This window comes from Solea solea, chromosome 4 (genome assembly GCF_958295425.1).
Source record: "Solea solea chromosome 4, fSolSol10.1, whole genome shotgun sequence".
Classification (NCBI taxonomy): Eukaryota; Metazoa; Chordata; class Actinopteri; order Pleuronectiformes; family Soleidae; genus Solea; species Solea solea.
The window spans coordinates 13249783-13269185 of NC_081137.1; the positions used below are offsets into that span (position 1 = coordinate 13249783).

General features: G+C 39.7%; 2 protein-coding genes across 2 annotated transcripts; both read right to left on the reverse strand.

The window, feature by feature from the left end:
- Window positions 1-100: 100 nt before the first annotated feature.
- On the reverse strand, window positions 101-6244 carry vps51 (VPS51 subunit of GARP complex). Its single transcript, XM_058627248.1, has 11 exons — window positions 5801-6244; window positions 4917-5046; window positions 4688-4834; window positions 4372-4591; window positions 2983-3895; window positions 2622-2837; window positions 2443-2526; window positions 1830-1964; window positions 1630-1751; window positions 1367-1454; window positions 101-1294 (listed from the first exon to the last, which is right to left on the reverse strand). Exons 1-11 carry the CDS (start codon window positions 5987-5989, stop codon window positions 1034-1036), a joined length of 2505 nt encoding a protein of 834 aa, XP_058483231.1. The 5' UTR covers window positions 5990-6244; the 3' UTR covers window positions 101-1033.
- Window positions 6245-6602: 358 nt separating this feature from the next.
- Window positions 6603-18842, reverse strand: frmd8 (FERM domain containing 8). The gene is made up of 11 exons (XM_058627249.1): window positions 18707-18842; window positions 17610-17707; window positions 17254-17421; window positions 16813-16914; window positions 15690-15748; window positions 14899-15065; window positions 11261-11476; window positions 10457-10580; window positions 10187-10336; window positions 9166-9394; window positions 6603-9034 (listed from the first exon to the last, which is right to left on the reverse strand). The coding sequence occupies exons 2-11, from the start codon at window positions 17698-17700 to the stop codon at window positions 8919-8921; spliced, it is 1422 nt and encodes a 473-aa protein (XP_058483232.1). The 5' UTR covers window positions 17701-17707; window positions 18707-18842; the 3' UTR covers window positions 6603-8918.
- Between the last annotated feature and the right edge of the window lie 561 nt (window positions 18843-19403).

Genomic DNA, 19403 nt, shown 5'->3' on the forward strand with positions numbered 1-19403 from the left:
ACACTTGAATTCTCTCACATTTACACGTACTTGCAATGTTATTACTGTGTTTTTAACATAAGCCTTCTTTTGAGCAAAGGAATAACAAAATACTTGAATATCACATACATAGACCTTTTTTTGTTTTATTATTTTAAACAAATCCTAAACATGTTGATTTGCATAAGACACACACCAAAAGTAGAATCTGGATAAAGCTGCTGGATGTATTTTAGTTCTCAGACAAACAGTATAATCAGATTACATTCACACTGCAGGTTACTCAACAAAAGATGCTACAGATGATTAATTCATACATGAGATTACAGACTTTTCTCTTCAACAATTCATATTGTTTTTATATTAAACATGGACAGTATTTCTTTCAGTAGCTTATAGTACATAACCTATAATATTGTATGATTTGCAAATGACAACCTACACACCTCATAAATAAGAGAGTATCATAAAGATACACACAGTTCCATCACATTTTATTGAAGCCTGTAATAACTGAGGTTTTCTGGATTTGTGACATGATTATTGTACAGTTTAAGAGCATGAGTGCACAGCTACACATTTACCATATGATTTACACTTGGTTAACCGATTCCAATTTCAGTTAATCTGATCAACATAACTCACTATAGTCATTTTGTTGAAATGCCCTGATAGCCATTAATAAAGTTGTCTAAAATCTAGTGTATGTAACCCTCACAATACTCTAATACACATGCACAATCATTTGGTTTGGACAGAACAGACTGAATTAACTACCTGACACAAACCAACCTGCCTACCTGTCCAGTTCATGATGCTGATTAGTGTTTTCACACAGATTAAGACATGATGTAGTCTGTATCAACAAAGTGGTCCTCACAATGTATGTTCTGTGTGTTTTGCCTTTGACATTCGACAAGAAAGCTCATCCAAGACATCTTTATTTATTTGTGGCTATTTAGATGTTAAGGGAATTTCAATAAATAACATGTTAGTGTGATGGCATGAATTTCAGAGTTAAGCTTTAACCGTTTGAAATGTTTTTTCTTGACTTTTAACCGCGTTCACAGATTACTTCGATTACACTCTGCTCCATGGGAGCAGGATCCAGACAGCGGTGAGCGGAGCTGCCTACAATCTCGTCCAGCAGGAAGTGTACCAGGTTCTCATCAGAGACAAAGCGCCACAGGTACATCTGCAGGTAGTGGCAGTCCACCTGGATCTGCTGAAGACCATAGCGACCAAAGGTGCGCAGGCGGACACACTCCAGGAATGTCTTTAAACTGATTTTTATGATTCCTGTCATCACAGACACCTGGGACAACGGAGAGCCGAGATTTAATGAGATAAATGAAGACACAGCAGCATAAGACAGATCTGCACTCACCTTGTTGAACTCCACTGAACTGAAAATGTCGATCCTCTCAGAAAACAGCTTGTGAATATTGCTAAGTAGATTTGTATCCATGGGAGCACTGCAGGCAGACAAAGGTCAAATCACTAAAATCGACTTATCAGCTAAACCACGGTAATACAGATTGGCCACATGTGTCTGCTTGTACGCTTTGCATACACAATTTAACAGCAGAATTATTAAATTGAACACATATTAGGACAAAGACATCTGTGGGAGTCATGTGTTTTATATACCTTGGGGTGTAGCTGGCAGCATAGCGTGCTTGCTGCCTAGAGCTGCTATAGACAGAGAATGTCCTTTTGCTGGAGTCACTGCTGTGTGCTTTCCTCACACCTTCTTCATACAAAAGCCCGACCTACAGAAGAACACGCAATGTTCACTAAACAGGCAGTGACTGGACCGGAAGACGTGTTGTGATTATGCAAAGTTTTACCTGCACATCAATCGAGGTGGTGTCCTCGACGACCCTCTTCATCACAGCGCGGACATTTCGAGGCTCGATGGTGTTAACCCAGTCTCGTGTTTCCACACTCTTTCTCAGCATCTGGGAGATAATCAGACCCTGAACCTGCACAAACAACATATGACGTTTACAAGAGAGGAAGGAAGCGTGCTGCATGGCTCCAAGCTGATCCGACATGCTCAACGTGCTCTACAAAAATAGACAAATTATTATATTGCAGTTTTAGGGTAAATCTTCCCTTTTTGACATGTGGGGGAAAAGCTGGTCATTTAATGCTCTCTATGGGATGTGTAACAGGCTACAGATATCACAAAATGTCTCTTATGTACACTTATTTTCTACCACTTTCTCCCCCACATGAGGGTCATGGGGAACCGACGCCAATCCCAGCTGACATAGGGCAAAAGGCAGACTGCACCCTGGACAGGTCACTAGTGCATCACAGGACCAACGAACAAAGACGACCAATCATTCAAATTTGTCAGACCTGATGAAAACTTAAAATTAAAAAAAAAATGCACTTATATCTATATTTTCCTATAATAAGATAAGTAACTCAGTGACTTATGCTGTGAATTCTTACCTTGACATAATGATTCAGAAGTTTCTGTGCCGCCTCCCTGGCTTCAGCACATAGAGTTGTGACCGGTGTTACAGGACTGTGGTGCTGAGAAAGTATAAAATGAGAATCTAAGAATACGTTGTAAAAAAAAAAAAAAAAAAACATGCATCTTTTACAATACAAGGCGACAAGTCATTCACCTGCACAAGGAACTGTTCATCTGTGAGAGTGAGTATGTAGGAGATAGTCGAGGTTTCATAGTCCAAGCAGAGGCGAGACAGCAGTAACAGGAGGGCTGGAGGAGTCGAGCCGCCTTTGTCTCCCGCGCTCTCACAGAACTGGCGAGAAGACTGACACACAAACTTGATGAAGTTCACCACCAGGCTCTCACGTACACCCTGACTACAGAATTCTCCCTGCAAGGACAGGAAGGAAACAAAAGAGAAGCTTGTTGTTACGCTGAACGGAACCCTTTAAACCATGAATTCATCCCTATTACAAAAGTTAATCATCAGCTACCACAAGAGTGCAATATGTTAATTTATCTGCAAAATGATTCACCTTGAAGTAAGGTTTGTTGGAGAAAGTAATGTCCTTTGCCGTGAAGAGATGTACCGATGCCAGCACGGACTTGATCTGGTTGAGAATCAAGGCCGACAGGGACGAGAGCAGCTCTGGCAGGCTGTTTGGCGCATCTCTACCAGAGGCCAGCCCCCCATGAAGTAATCCGCCTCCAGTCCCTGAAGCACCAGCCACAGAGAGGCGCGGTGTCGCCAGAGCCTGCCTCACGTCTGTCAAACTGTCCATGTAGAAGCTCTGCAGGGCAGAGAGGTACTGCTTCACTCGCTCCGTTGCCGCACGTACCACAATCTCCGTCCCTTTGTGTGGCACGGCAGAGCCTGGCAGCAGTTTGGCGACAGCCTGAAGTCGGCGGTGGAAGCGGTCGAGTGCGCGGACCAAGAGGGAGTTATCTCCGACCCCTTTCTCCTCTTGTATCCTCCGCTCCACGAGTGAGAAATACCGAGCTGCCAGGTCGTCCACAAAGGCGTGCAGTTTGCCATTTGCCATCTGTGGGATATTTTTGGATGCCAGCTCTCCTGTCTGAGCATGGTTAATAAAAAGCTCCTGATAGGATGTAATTACTAAACATAAGCTGCTGACAAATTCATTGCAGCCTCTGTCGATGAATTCCAAGATGTCAGTGTTTGAGGAGGGAGAGGGTAGAGCACTTGTTCTAGGTGAGTTATGAGTCGGAGATGTAGCACCTGCAGTCGTTGACAACCTGTGTGCAGGAGCATCTTTCACTGCTGAGACAGGGTACGGTCTTATCTCTGCTTCCAGGCCCTGAAGGTCCGACTCGAGTCGAGATCGTGCATGGCTCAGGAATTTATCACAGAGCTCCTCCGCTGGCTCATCCAGCTGTAACAGCAGCTCCACACACTGTGATAAATCTTTAGCACTCGTTCCACCATCCCTACGAGCGCAACACAAAAGGGCACAAAGAGTTGATGTAAAGAGAACATAGAAATTAAGGAAAAGAAAGACAAAAAAGAAGTAAATAGTGTAAAAAGTACTTTGAAAAAGCAAGTGTAGCATTACTGCACACGGTAAGGCAGAATAATAAATAACAGCTTGAGCTTGTAAATGAAACCCACCATCTTGCATCGCCATGTTTCTACAGCAGCTTGAACGGACAACCAGCGAGAGAGCATTTCACATTTTGAAATTAAAGCTAACAATGAAAAAGTAGGCTCATATAAAGATGCTTATAGGTCCTCAATGGTCAATGCAATTATTTTTTTCAATCCCTCAAATTAAACGTGCACATTTCAATGACATCTTGATTGTTTCATTTCCAATTCATTGTGGTGGTGTACAGAGGCAATATGACAAAATGAGTGTCTTTGTCGAAATATACATCGACCTAACTGTAGATGCAAAACTTCCCACCTGAACTTCTGTCGAAGCTCCTGTGCCAGCTTGTCCATGATGGCATGACAGTCGTCCTGTATTCCTTTGAAAGAGGGCAGGTGGCTGTACTGCTGCAGCACACAGCGGGCACGGCGGTGGGAACTCACTGCCTGAGCGTAGGCCTGCAGCTCCAGACACTTATTCAACCTCGCAGGCAGTTCAAACAAAAACTGCAGCTTTCTCAACAGAGTGTGAACACCTGGAGTGAAGGTAGGACGATACAATGCAATGAGAAGAAAGGATCATGAAGCCCCCCCCTCGCCATGTTTGACTTCAAAACGATTACAGGTCTCACCTGAGAGTTTTGTGATCTGTGCGTGCTGATCTTGAAGAGTACCACTAATAGAAGCACTAAACTCTGTGATTGCTGCCATGTTAGCGGACAGGCAGTCCATTTCATCCTCCATCTTTTTGAAGTCATTCTTCATCTTCCTTATGGTGTCTGGAATCATGAAATGATTGCTGGGTTAACCAAATGCCCACTCTATAATATAACTTGGACAGTAGGTGAGGCGTTCTCTCACCTGTGGCTGAGATGAACTTGTTGTAGTTTTCATACACCAGCGTCTGCATATCACTGTCCAAAGAGCGAATCTGCTTCACCATGAGGGTCTCCTGGTCCATCAGCTCTGCCAGAGAGCACTCTCTTCTTAGCTGCGTTTTAACAGAAGATGAGTCACATTTAAAAAAGAGGAGATGTGGAACTAAATGTATGTATCAGGTTCCAAGCAACATCAAATGATCAGACAGTGTAAATTAAACTACATTTACATTTCACACACATTTTAGGTGATTCCTTCATAATATGTAAACTCTGCTTCATTTCAGGCATGCATTGTTTAATAAGGAAAACTGAAATATATTCATACTATTCATAGGTTTTCTGCTCCTTTTGGAAACATCTATGTCCGTATTCCCTTTCTAGACCTTTCTTAACTGCATTTCTATTTGTGAATGTGTCCCCTTATTTATATTGTAAAGTCATTTCCGTTATTAATGATCTTTACTCACTGTTGTATGTGTCAGGTGAATGTGTCTGTCATACATACTTACCATTTTTAGAAAAAGCACTGAGTAACATGTAAGAAAAGTAATGTTACGCCCATCACAGATAGACTATACTGTATCGGTGTACACTGTTTTTGATATGTGCCACTATAAACACTATTCATCTATCAATAAAGCAATCCAGTTGTCCCATTCATTTTCTTTCATTGGTTAATTTCAATATCATCCCCTAGCTATCTTATCACAATAATGTCATTCAAGTTGTTGGGTGTATGTGGACAGAGTGTGTGGGATTCTTGCAGAAAACATCCAAATTCTTCTCATATACAGTAACATTAGCAGCATCATACTCACAGTGAGAACAACAGTACACAGACATGGGTCATGAAAGCTCTCTCACCTTGTTGAGATAGTGCTCGGGATCAAAATGAGGCCCGTTAATGTCGCAGGGATCCAGAGACTCCGGCTCCTGGGAGTCCTTTCCTTCCTCGTTCAGCCCGTAGTACATTTTCAGTAAGCCGTGCACCCTCCGCCTCCTGCCCGGGCCACCATCGCCTGACACCACCTCATCGTCCATATTTGACTCCATCGGTAAGCTAAGAAAACGACGATACACAGAAGACAGGCGTCCAGCTGGCAGAAGCACACTATCAACAGCTGCCTAAACACTGTGACGTCTTACTCAAAACTGACTGATAACAGTGTAGCTTAGCTGTCTACTTATATTAACAGAGCTTTTCATAACTAGTAGAGAAAACCCGTCATATTTCTTTCCAAAAGCAAAGGCTTGATTGACTTGAATTCCTTCCCGTTTCCGGGTGTATGTAGCCTAGCCAGTGTTACGTCATCAAAGAGCGTGCGCAGTCAATAGAGTCGCCAGTCGATTACGTAACCAACATAGTATTTTTGCCTTCCCCCCAGATATTACAAAAAATCTAACATGTAATGTTAATTTGAAATACTGTTTTATAAACAAGCTGTTCATGTGGTTCAACAGTAGGAGACATTTGAACATAGGAAGAAAAAAAATAGACAGAACCAAAGCTAAAGAGCCTCAGGCATCTTCTTCAGAGAGCATACATTTATTGGTCAGAGACTCAAAAATTGGCAAAAATCTATATTGCAATCATGGAGAATACTGTTATATTATTCATGTTACACACTGTATAGGTGAAATGAGATTACAGCAAATAAACTGAAAGTAGTTTGATTCATTTTTATTAAAAATGAATTACCAATGTTATATACTGTAGATTACATCCCTCCACATTATGTCATTAACAATTACTTTGCTAAAACTCAAAAACATTGATCCAAGCCTTGATTAAATGTATCCAGTTCAAATAATACTGCAGGTCTGTTCATCTGAACAGGACATGTGGTAAAATATCAATGCTGAATAAAATCACACACGTAAGTCTGGATTAAAATAAATATGGATTCAGTACACTTCAGGTATAGGTAGTGGACGAGTAAACACATTCCAACTCACATTTTCTGAGAAACAGGACCCCTTTGCATGTTTATTTAAAAAATATTTAAGTTATATGTTGATGAAGAATCCACCATTCACTGTTCAACAGCAGCCCAGTGTACATATCCACTTTACCAGTATACTCATCTCAGCAAGGAGAGGTGAAATGCAATGTCTAGTCCTAAGAATGGGAAATACAAATACCAGAATTCCTGGTTTCCAAGCACCAAAACTAGTATAAACAAAAAGGCACTTTATGTTTCTGCAAAGTGACTGCTCGAAGAAAGACAATGCTTTAAATGACCTATTTCTTCATTCTAGCATACAAACACTCACAAGTATATGAAAAGGAAAGTAAAAATAGTCTTTCATAAAAGCTAACAAACAATACAAAACCATCTGCAGATGTAAAAGATTTAAAAACAGTGTATTAGTATTAATAGTGCAGGATCACATGATGTGTAGTAAGTCGGAATGCCTATTCTATAATGTGACATGCATAGTGTGTACAGAGCAACTATATATTGTAGTGCTGCACTTAAGGTACAAACAGTAGCTGATTGAAATGTGTGAACATTCTGCTTTTCATGCTCAGGAGAATCAGGAAGAGTAAATGATCCACCATATCTGCAATGTATAGCATCTGTTATGGCCAGTTAGTGAGGTGACCGTGTTTGTTGAATGGACGTCAGAGGCAGATAAACTACCTGAAACAGGATTGGGGTTAAGTTCACAGATACACCTGGAGGGAATCTGACTCTGGCAAGTTAAGGTAGTTAGTAAACCATGTTTCAGCACGTAAGACAGGCTTGCTTTGGTGTTCACACAGACTTTAACAACCAAGTTGAAAGTTATTGTTTAGTTTTCAGGAAGGAGTCTTTAAATGTAGCTTCTCTCATGTCAGAGGTTGCACAAGTATGACATTTTTACTGATGCAATTGCTTCAACTGCGTGGCCAACAGTAGCAACTCTCACTCAGATCCTTGTCACACAACGACAGTGGCATATATCTCTCTTTAAAGCATGTTGCCTGTTTTTGGTGAAGCATTTATGTATTTAGAATTTACAGATTGTATCAGATTTAACTTTTATTTTCAATGTTAGGATATTTTACATTTAAGTATATTGGCCAGTATCAGACCAATTCCGAGTAGCTTGATATAAAAACACCTATTTTATCCCATTAAAAGCCACATCTGGACCAAAAATCGCATTACTCTTTTTTGACTAATGGAAATTCATTCTAATACCAACCACCTGCATGTTTCTTTCTCTCAATAAGTTGCAAATATCAGCAAATCTGAAATACATGTACTTACAAGAAACTTCCACAACACAGCCAATGTGCACCCATACGGACTGTTTATGATCGGTAACACCAAGCGCTTAACGTTTCCACCAGCAGTTTTTAAAAAGTGGTTTCACCCATTCGTGAGAACAAGGCACTGGCAGTTAAGAAAAGCAGAATAGTGGGAACACGCCCTTTAGATCATACCCTGAAAGTGTCTGTCATGATGACAGTGTGAGTTCTGATGAGGATGTTAAATGATATAAGGGTAAATTGTATATTTGAATAAAAAGAGGTAATGTAATGGTTCAACTCATTTGATGTTAACATTGTTGTGTCATATTGGTAAAAAGTACTGCGGAAAGGTGTGAAAAGGTCACGAGATATCATACAGTCATCATCTGAGGAGTTCTCTAAAGCTTGTCTCAGACTTATGAAGGAAGCAGGTCAATCAAACGGCGCTCAGAGGATGTTTTCTTTAAGTAAGGCCATCTAATAAATTGCCACATTAGTTTGAAATTGGAAGCATAGCTGTTAACAGATCATTTTGCTTTTCACATTGCCGTACTCTCCTAATATACAAAACTTCAAAAGATAAATATTGTCTCGAACACACTTCGATCCCTCACTTGGTCCTCTGCATGTTCATATATTATCAGTTAAATGTGTCAAGCGTGTGTCAAGTCTTTTGTTTAAATCTCAGTGTAAAATGTTCACGTTTGGTCTTAAAGAGAGGAACGGGGCAGAAGAGTGAGCTTAACCCTGCTCCAGACTCTCTGTCACTTGCACGGCCGAGTACGTAGGCGCTGCAGACACCTGTCGGGTGAAGAAGGATGCAGCTCTTTTCGGTTTCAAGCGTTTGATTTCTTTCCCTGAAAGACAAGCATGGACAAATGTTAAAAATAAATAGTGTCTTCAACTGAACTGATCACAGGGAAATTATGATCGAGGGAGATTATGTTGTAGGTTGACAACAGCTACTGAATCCAGCTATTAGACTCACCGTTGTCCACATAGCTGATGGTGTTCAGTGAATGGACCCGGCTGCACACAACACTGTTTTGCCTGTGCAGCATCCCACGTCTCCTTCCACGCCCATTCTTTCTACCACCATCTTGTCCGGCGGCCTGCTGCGACGGACTCGTCTCACCGTCCATTTCAGCCGCAGCTCCTCCCTCAGACGTGGACTTCAGCTCAACACAGAACTCAATGAAGCCGCTCATGAGCTCTGCCTGGGGGGGAGGGGGGGGGGAGACAAATCAACAAGTCTGTTCCTGTTTTTATATCTGTTTTAAAAACACATCCGTTCTCCTCGTTCTCTGTGTGTCTTATGTTTGGTTTTACTCTTTGAATGTGTGGTGTGCTCTTTTGTGTTTTTAAATGTTTTGCATCATTACTGTACAGTACACTTTGGTCAACTGTGTTGTTTTAAATGTGTTAAATAAACTATTTGGGGTGGATTGGATCCTTAGAGGGAGAGGTAATAAACAGCTGTGCTTTTTGATGGTCCATTAGTGATGAAAGGTCACATACCAGCCTTGGATTAGGACCTGGTATGATTATTTATGGCCTTTTTTACCTGTTAAATAACACCACTTCACCGTCTGTTGGCTCTGACAGTATTTTTTCAACCCTACCATTACTGAGCCAGGTTGACATAAGTGGAGAAGATTATTTTTTTCCAAGTTTTCAAACCAATATCAAGCGTGATGCTCCTCTCAGAAGAAAATAATAACAGTGGCTGCACTTGCCCTTATAGCTGTGAAAAACATCAGACGGAGGGTGTTCTCTAGAGATGGCTGCATATAGTCTCTGCTTGCAGAAGTGTGAGACACGCATAAACAGGCTGCATCTGTCTGCCTCTGATCTTAAACTGATGTTCAAATTACAGCAGAAAAAAGGTGGACGTGTCAGTCAGGTGCAACCCAAAAGAAAAAAAAGCAAATAGAACACAAGTTGTCTAAAATAAAACCTAGGTGCGTAAATGTATGTAAATATACATCATATACAAATCACTTTCTTACTTGTTTTGAGTAAATCTTAAGCAACTTGTTGACTGGAGTACCATCTTCCTCGCCATCAAACTCCAGCCACAGAATGTGCGAGTCGCCCTCCTCTTCAGGATAACTGTGGTCCCAAGAGAGCTCACTGAAACGCAGGCCGAGCAGTACGTGCTGCAAAAAAAGTGTGTCCAATGACAAATCAGCACAAGTTCAAGAGGCATTGCAGATATTACCCAACTATGCAGACTGCTGTTTTACAGAGCTGTCAACCCCAGAAACTCCAGGGCTCACCTTTTCTTTGACATCCATCACATAAACTCCCTCTAGGCAAATCCCAACATTGACAGATTTGCGCTTTCCCCTTTGGAGGATCCCCTGCACTGGTTTGTCAATCTCACCAATGAAGAAACCACACCTGTTTGTGGAGAATGAAACAAACATGATGGGAATGAAGGGCTGATAATTAAAGATAAGGTAAAGTTGTCGTTCAGACCCAATATTGACATCCATCTGACCAATCTGATGATGGGGAGAATAAGCTAAATTTCTATTTCATGTTACAGCAGCACGATTATTTTCATAATTGATTAATTTGTGGATTATTTTCTCGATTAAATTGAGTAATTATTTGAAATCTAAAATGTCAGAAAATGATGATCAGTGTTTCACAAACCTGGCAACGACAATGTTCTCAAAAGTCTTGTTTTGCCCACAAACTAAAATTACTCAATTTTAATTATTTCTTTGTTATATGGAGCAAAGAAATGAGAATATTCACATTATAAATGATAATACGAATAACAAAACACACACACACACATCTATAGTCGGACTTAAAAAATTTTTTTCCTGCAAAGTCACGACATCACTGTGTATTTAAATAGAGAGCAAGGCAAGCCAGAACTGTGGTTACAGGAGACACAGCCAGGATGCAATTTAATATTTAATGCCAGATGTCCTACTTAAGGCTGTTTGCATGAATTTGTCTCACAGAGGACTGGAGTTAATACCAGGTCTGAACAGGGAACTTTCATATTTTTGCACTCATTTGCTTTTGTAAATGAAGCATAAATGCCTCATTACACAAATCCGTACCCATAATAAGGCAGAGAGTGACATGTGTTGAGGTACTGGTGTAGGAGTTGTGTGGGCTCAGCAGGGCTTCCAGCAGATGTGCTGATCTTTCTGTACTCCGCCAACAGGTTCTGCTCCAGCCCTGCATGACGACTCGACTTCCCTCTCAGAGTGGAGAGTAAACCTCCACTCCCCATGACAACATGTGCAGGCAAATATGAGGACAGCTTCTTCTCTCTGTGGAAAGCAGAAAAGAGAGATTTTCTTTATACATTTAGCCCATCTTATCTGTATTATATTCAATTTAAAAAATAACAATATTTAATAAATAAGCTTAAATTGTCCTCCTGTTTTCATGTCGTCTTTTGCTTTTGTTGCTCTCTCTTCATGACTAACACAAACGGATGTGTCAATGTACTAGACTATTGTGTGAGTGTGTGCATTTGCATTCCAATGCATTCCAGTTTTCTTCACTCTAGCACAAACTCTTTTGTTTCCTTCTTCGATGCTTATTTTTGGGTTGTAACAATCAATTATTTCCTCTATTAATATTGTCATGTAAAACTGAATTTATAAATGTCAGAAAATTGTAAAAATGGTTTCTCCAAACGCTTTATTATTTTGCTTTCTTTGTTATAGAAAAGCAAAGAAACCCAAAAATATTAACATGAAAGAAACTCAAAATCTCAAACCAATTATTTTAATAACTGATTAATCATCTAAACCCTAGATTACTAGATTAAAATGTTCAATGTAATGTGTTTAAGGCCCCAGTGTGTTAAATTTGGATGAAATGACTGTAATTAAGAATAAATTGAAGATAAAACAATTATTACATTGTACACTATAAGTGTACAATCCCTTGATTTTAATGAATGTTGGGTTTTCATTATCCCAGTATGCGCTTTTTATATTCATACCAGCAGCCAGGTCAGCTTTATGGAAGCTGCGATTTCAGACCACATTATACCAGAAAAGTGATTTTGAGAGATAAAAACCACAGACACAAACAAAGATGTTATTCCAATACTTACTCCAATAGCAAACAGCAAGAGACATCCTCAAAGGTAATAGACAAGTAATACAGAACATCTTTGGAGATGGGACTGACTACTCCGTCTCTACAGTTTACTTGGGCAATATTGCAGATGAGCATGGGACAAAGACTTATTAAAGACAACAAGACGGTGAGTAAGAAAACTCTAACATGAAGATGTTTCAGTCAGAACTGACCAGCTCAAGATTGTGACTGATGTACAAACTATGGAGAGAAATACATGTTCACTAAAACTGCAGACTGACAAATACCTGCAATGTTGGGACAAATGGATTTGTGTATGCATCAGACCATAGGAGATTATTGTTGTATTTGTATACACAGTGTTTGTAGTCTGAAGTGCACGAGAGCTAGTGGAAGTAAGTGCAGGGTTTACAGCATGTTGAACTAACAGGAGCAGCTAATGAGATGCATTCAAAGACTCTAGTAAATTCAGAACTTCTGCGGGATCTGGAGTGAGAGCTACAGGTGATCTGGTACATAACATCAAGTACCTTGTAGTTCATCTCTCTGATGAGCTCACCTGGTCCATCCACACTCACACCCAGGTCAAAAAGACGAGACCAAGACTATACCACCTGAGACAGCTGAGGAGGTTCAGGGTCTCCACCAAGATCCTAAAAACTTTCTATACAGCAGCTGTCAAAGCATTCTGACATCTAACATCTAACATCTGTTCCTGGTTTGACAACTGCACAGCCCAGGATCGTAAGGCCATGCAGAGAGTAGTGAAAGCAGCCGAGCGCTGTATTGGCTCAGATCTGCCCTCTCTGCAGGACACTTACACCAGATGCTGCCGGGGCAGAGCCACCAAGATTATCAAGGACACTTCCCACCCCAGCAAAAGCCTGTTCAAGATGCTGAACTCAGGCTCAAACGTAGCGGAACTCAGCGGTTCTGCAGCCTGAAAACACAAACTGAGAGACTGAGGAGGAGCTTTTATGCCCACAGCATAAGGCTCCTCAACCAGGCCAACTAGGCAATTTACAGTGCGTAATTGTCTCCACTGCACACTGCCACTTTGATCGATCATCAGCGCTGTTACACTGCACTTTAAATATCACTGTCACTTTTTCAACGTCATTTATCATAACACTATTACTGTTTACCGTTTATTGTTCTTTTATGTGTATATACTTAAAGTCATATAGTATAAAATTATTCTAGTATAAATTCATTAATTCTGTCACCTCTACAAACACACATGAAGTCCACTTTCTAAATGCTTGCAGCCTCTGCTACCGTGTAATAATAAATGCACCATAAATTAAGTAGTAACTGGAGTAGAAAAATTTGTTTTTATAAATGCAATAATTGATAAAACACAAATAGTGAAACACAAGCGACTGCTTCTCATCAATAATCATAATTAATATTTTGTAGGATTACATTGGTGACCAACACTCTGTTTCACAGTGCTCCATGTTTTTTTTCTATCCTGAAAAATAAAGTATAAAAAATATCTATTCAGTTATCGGTTACCACTGACTGTGAGCAGCCATTAATGTATGTCACAAGTATCTAAAATAAGAACAGTGACGTCACTAATTACACAGTGGGCCTCGTCAAGTGTCTGCTGTGTAATTATCAGCCCCCTATTCACAATCAAATATGTCAAAATCTACATTCATGCACCTGGCACAGCAAGCAACTGCAAATTACTGCAACCACACAATATGATCATTACCAACAAATCAGAAAAGACAGTTGACCCTGGATGTTCATCAATTGTTGTGCTGAAGTACTTGAAAATGTGAAATCAACCAACCGACCCTTACAAATGTTTTCGGGTGTCATTACTTTGTCTTGCCCACGCTTTGGCATTATAGATTGGTGGAGCTGGGGGTCGAACACCGATCCTCTGATCCTACTAAGCCACAGCCACCCACTTTTGCATGAAAAGCAGAAAATCAATATGTTCTGGTTTCATAAGCAGAAATTAAATGGTTTACCTCTTGGATGGGAACTTCAGAACGTTACAATGCTTTTTAAAGTGTGTATTTCTTTCCTCTTGCTTGATTCATTGTCTCTGTTTCTGTTATTATATCTGTAATGTCTTCTTTAAACAGATTTACAGTGGTGTCATATGTACTACAGCGTTTTGAGTCGTTTCGGGGGTTCCGTATGGACGGACATATTTCCTGAAACGATGCCGTGTTTATGTGGAACTTTTTGAAAACGGCAAAGAAAAAGATTGTGCCATTTCCGTAGACTCTCCCTCTTGTTTATCGCCCATCTTTGGTGTAGTGTGTGAGGGACAGCATGTGCACAGGGGGGGGGGGGGCTGGCTGTGAGCTGACTGCTCAGAGAGTGAGTGAGACTGAGACAATACATCTTGCAGCCCTAGTTAACGCTGCATCCACGTTTGTCTATCTATCTAACCCTAATACACAGCCTGAACGAAACAGAGAAGGCAACTTAACTGCAAAATCCAAATGGTGTTGCATCATATCTGAGGTAGATATTGAGTTACCTCAGGCTTATTGCACTTAAATCAAATCTAAAAGTCAAGTTCGTAAAGTATTTTTTTATTGTAAAAGTACAAAAAACATGCACATTCAAAGATTGGTCACAAATATTTTCACCAACATCTCTAACTTACCTTACAGTAGAGGTGAACTGTTGGCTGTCCAGGCCAGTTCCCTCATCCAGAGCAAGAGACAAGGCTCCGAGACTCATCCAGTGCTCGGGATCACAGGGGTAACGACCTGTGAGGATGTTGTTCTTGGCCTCCTCATACAAAAGTTTCAGCACTACCTCATCATCGATCTGGCCAGGAGTGACACAGAGACAACAATTAATCAAGTAATACAGGTTTAGGCCAAACATCTGACTTCCAACTTAACATACTGAAAATGGTTCTTGTATGATTCCGTTTAAATATTTAGTGCTCTATTAATTAAAATTGTTATATAAGAGAACAGCCTTTCCACAGCTGATGGAATGGCAGTTCTAATTTACAAAAAAACTACTACTACAATCTAATAGCTTTCCATTATATTTTTTTCTTTCAGCTTCTCCCTCTCTGGGGGCTGCCTCAGTGGATGATCCACATATTTGATTTGGCGGAATGCCCTTCCTGACGCAACCCTCCTGTTTCACTGGGTTCGGGGTCGGAACAAGGGGTACACTGGATGTTGCCAAGCATGTCCAATTAACAAGCAATGGGAATTGGGTACCTTGCACAGGGGTACCCCAGCCCTTGGCCTGGCAGGCACTCAAGGCAGCAACCCTTTGGTCACAAGCCATGTTTGCCCCTATCTGATGGCTTTCAGATAATAACCAAAAATCTTCATTATTTCTAACTTTGCAAGCAGTTTTATTAGAATCACCATTAAGTGATGGAATAAAGTGTCTTCATAATTCCGTCATTTATGATTAAAGATTTAGTACCTGCAGCTCTTTAGATTTAGGATAAAACACATTCCGTCTGTATTGGAGAAACGGCTCATCTGAGGAAAAAGCAGCAGAAAATGATGCGTCAGTGTTAGCCGATATATTCATACCATTCGGTCTCATCACTCAGAGTGGAGGAGTGAGGGTACATGGAGACCCAGAAACACAGACGTGGGGGCTAACAATCAAATCTCGCACTTAAGCCCCCTCCAGCCCACTCTGCTCTGGCTCATAGTTCCGGCACGGTGGGTGGTAGCTTTCACCAGAACTTACTCCAAAACAGCATTAAATCATTATGCAATGCATTTATGACTTTTATTCTTTTCTTTAAGTGGTTGCTGCGTCACCAGCTGTGTGCGAGAGTGGGTTCTTCTACATTGACTGGCAAAGTAATGAGGTAATAACACCAGACATTACACTTCACCAAAAGTGCACTGTGGGTGACAGTTATTTTAGTTTTCCTTCATTAATACTACATAATATTAGAGTGCTTCCCAAACTTTTTTATGTACGGACCCAATTTTTTTAAAAAGGTGATGAGCACGACCCATGATATAACATTTCTGACTATTGTCACAATGTCTAATATTCATTTTGAATGTGTGAACCAGATGCTTCCCAGAGTAATGATGAATTTCAGGTACAAGTAATTCACTTTAATTTTCTATAAACCACTTGGTCCACGATACCGATAAAATTGTGATACAATGATTCTGTGGTAATCAATAGTTGCAAGAAAATCACATAGCAATACATCACAAGTGCAGGATATCTCTATTTATTTACAACATAGAGAACAAAATATATAAAGTCTATGTATTGAAAATGGATGGGGCATCTCTTAACGTAGCTTTCCCCGCCATTATTGTGCCATAAACTCCCTCTTCTTTGGCCAAGTAAATTTCGTTCAAGTTTCCCTCATTAATCTGAGCAGTGCCACTGTGAGGAGACATCAAGTAGCGACGCCTGGCAAGAGAAACTAGCAGGGAACTTTTACTTTAGAGCGCCTTCATTTGTTAATTAAAATATCAATATTTGCCCTGGTGTATCAATTATAGTTTTGCATGAGGAAGGATGACGATATATATCACCAAATCAATATTTGTGACCAAACTCTTACCTTGTGAAATGTCCTCCTCTGAGGCCTCAGTGAAGCGATACAACAGGTCCTGCCACTGCCGACACAGTTTGTATGGTTGATGCCGCACCTTTAACTGCAATTCTAAGAAATATGGAGGAGATAAACTGTTAAACAGATAGATTGGCTGCTTTTTTTTTGTTTTACTGGATACCACTTCTCATTCCACTGTATATCTAATATTAATATCATGTAATACTTGATAGTGACACGATAATAAATAAGCATCCATATATATGTATATGTACTGTATATATATATACACATCTGTATATATATATATATATATATATATATATATATATATATATATATATATATATATACATATACATAGTCATAAAATCAGTGTATACTTATAATCTGACCAGATGAACAGCTGTAGCATTAATGAGTGTAGAGTGTGGGGGAGAAGGCCCTCACCAAGAAGTGGAGAACATAACCAGAAGGCAAAAGTATCCTGTACAGACTCAGGAATATGAAGAGCCTCACGAACACTGCGTCCCAGCTCCTGCACATTAACACTGCCAAGCCCTTCTATGGTCAAGTGGACTGCGCTGTCTCCAAACAGGTATACGAGTACATCTTGAGCTGTGTGAACAACCACAAATGTATTTTATTGACAAAAGATAAATATCATAACAAATGATAAAAGTAGCCAAGCATCATCACATTTAAATGTTTACAAGTTATTTGGTTAACACTAAAAAGTACAGAACAGAAAACACAAAGGGTAGTTTTATTATTGGCGAGTTTTGTAATTATTTGATGTGTCATACCTCGGGAAAGTGTTGCAGAAGAAGCAACACTTCCTCTTTGTGACTGATCATCCGATAAATCTGGAGGAAAACTGCAGTCATCTCCATCCATCTCTGCACTGAAACACAATGACCAAATTCAAAATCTGTCCATGACACATTAACACAAACAGTATTCTTATTATTATTATTATGAATATTTAATACATGGAACAGGTAATAAAAAAATGTGTTTTAGCACACTCACATACTGTATATTTACTCTCTGAAAACAAAAATGTGTAAACCTACAGAAAAAAGTAAATCAGAGGATTTAGTAAGTTATAATTGGAAGATTCTATTAAATCACTGATTAAAATTGGCCAATCTCTACACAAAACAAAAGTATCTACAGTATCTACAACTGACTAACCAGGGTGGTCAAGGTATGTGTGAAATCAGTAATAAGATTGGTTACGGTGCATGTGTTGAATGATTCGGTCTTTTCGGCATTCCATTTTCTTAAATTGTGTTCCACTCAACAAGTATTCAGTCTAATTTGGCAAACATTTCACTGTGCACTAGTGCCATCATGTGGTAATAGACTAGAAAAGAGCCTGTACTGTCAGAAAAATCCCAGTCGACCAATCTTGACCTCACCCTGTTGAAGTGAACACAGAGTTCAGCATTACACTGTTCCTCAATCCTCTTTACATTTTTTAATTTTACAGTAGCTTTTAGCATATACACGATAGCATCAATGACATACTATAGAGGTAGTACATTTAAAGAAATTGCGCCATAAAGGCCCGTGTGCTACCCTCCCAGTTTGAACTGGTTTATCTACACATTCTTAAACAATAGCTGGACTATTACAGGGAAATGGCTCAACTCCACCAAGCCAAAGCGACATTTAGCATAAAGGCAGGGGAGGCGACCATGTTAGCTACTAACGCAGTGACACTGCTACGACACTTTGAGACATATAAAAACAGTTCAGTCATCCCCTTATAACAGTTTGGTGACCTACCCTTTTGGGTTAGTAAGCTAGCTTTTTTAGTTTATAGTTAAACAACCGCATACGGATCCTGTAAATGGAGAGTGATAAGGCAAAATGTCGCAGTTGTCCATCCACCTACCCGCCACTTCCCGTAAGCGTTCCTCTTGTCCTCCTTTATCCTGGATACGAGCCCACTAATGTTGTAAACACTGGAGCTAAATACATTAGCTAACGACTGTTATCCCGCTGCTACTTCCCTGTCTTCTTCTTTAGAGTTTCCCGGATGTTTGCATCCACTAGGTTGCATTGCTGCCACCTACAGGCGTCGTCACCTAATTGTTTTATTGTTTACATTTATTTACATATAATATTAATAATATAAATATATAATATAATATATATTTTATTAATAATTCCGATGGTGATGATTATAATCTTTATTGTTTTAATGGGTCCTTTGCACAGCAGATATTTTGACATATTGGGGAAAGCACAGGTGTAAGTAATCAAATAAATAATGGTTGATTTCTGCCATTGTTGTAATGTAATCATTGACACCTGTGATTCTCCTGCTAAAACATGTCAAAATAGCTGCTGTGCAAAGGGCTCATTAATGACATAATACAGTTTTATTTGCATGTCTGTTTGTTTATTCATTGTTTTAATTTTATTCATAATATTATTTACTGGAATAATAATTATTAGTGGCTTTAAGTTGAGCAGTGTCTTACATATTCACTTTTTTTTAATAAATTTTTATATAAGATACAATATGAGTAAATATGACCATATGAGCACAAGGAAAATATAAATACATCACACTGTAAATGTATTAA

Bases quoted from the DNA above. Each gene is read 5' to 3' on its own strand.
- vps51 (XM_058627248.1), bottom strand. From the start codon at position 5,989: ATGGAGTCAAATATGGACGATGAGGTGGTGTCAGGCGATGGTGGCCCG. The intron at 3,896-4,371 runs GTGGGAAGTTTT...TTGCGCTCGTAG, and splicing joins GAGCTTCGACAGAAGTTCAG to GGATGGTGGAACGAGTGCTA. The intron at 1,295-1,366 runs GTGAGTGCAGAT...CCGTTGTCCCAG, and splicing joins GTTCAGTGGAGTTCAACAAG to GTGTCTGTGATGACAGGAAT.
- frmd8 (XM_058627249.1), bottom strand. From the start codon at position 17,700: ATGGATGGAGATGACTGCAGTTTTCCTCCAGATTTATCGGATGATCAG. The intron at 15,066-15,689 runs GTACTAAATCTT...ACTCCTGGCCAG, and splicing joins CTAAATCTAAAGAGCTGCAG to ATCGATGATGAGGTAGTGCT. The intron at 9,035-9,165 runs GTGAGTCTAATA...CTTGTCTTTCAG, and splicing joins CATCAGCTATGTGGACAACG to GGAAAGAAATCAAACGCTTG.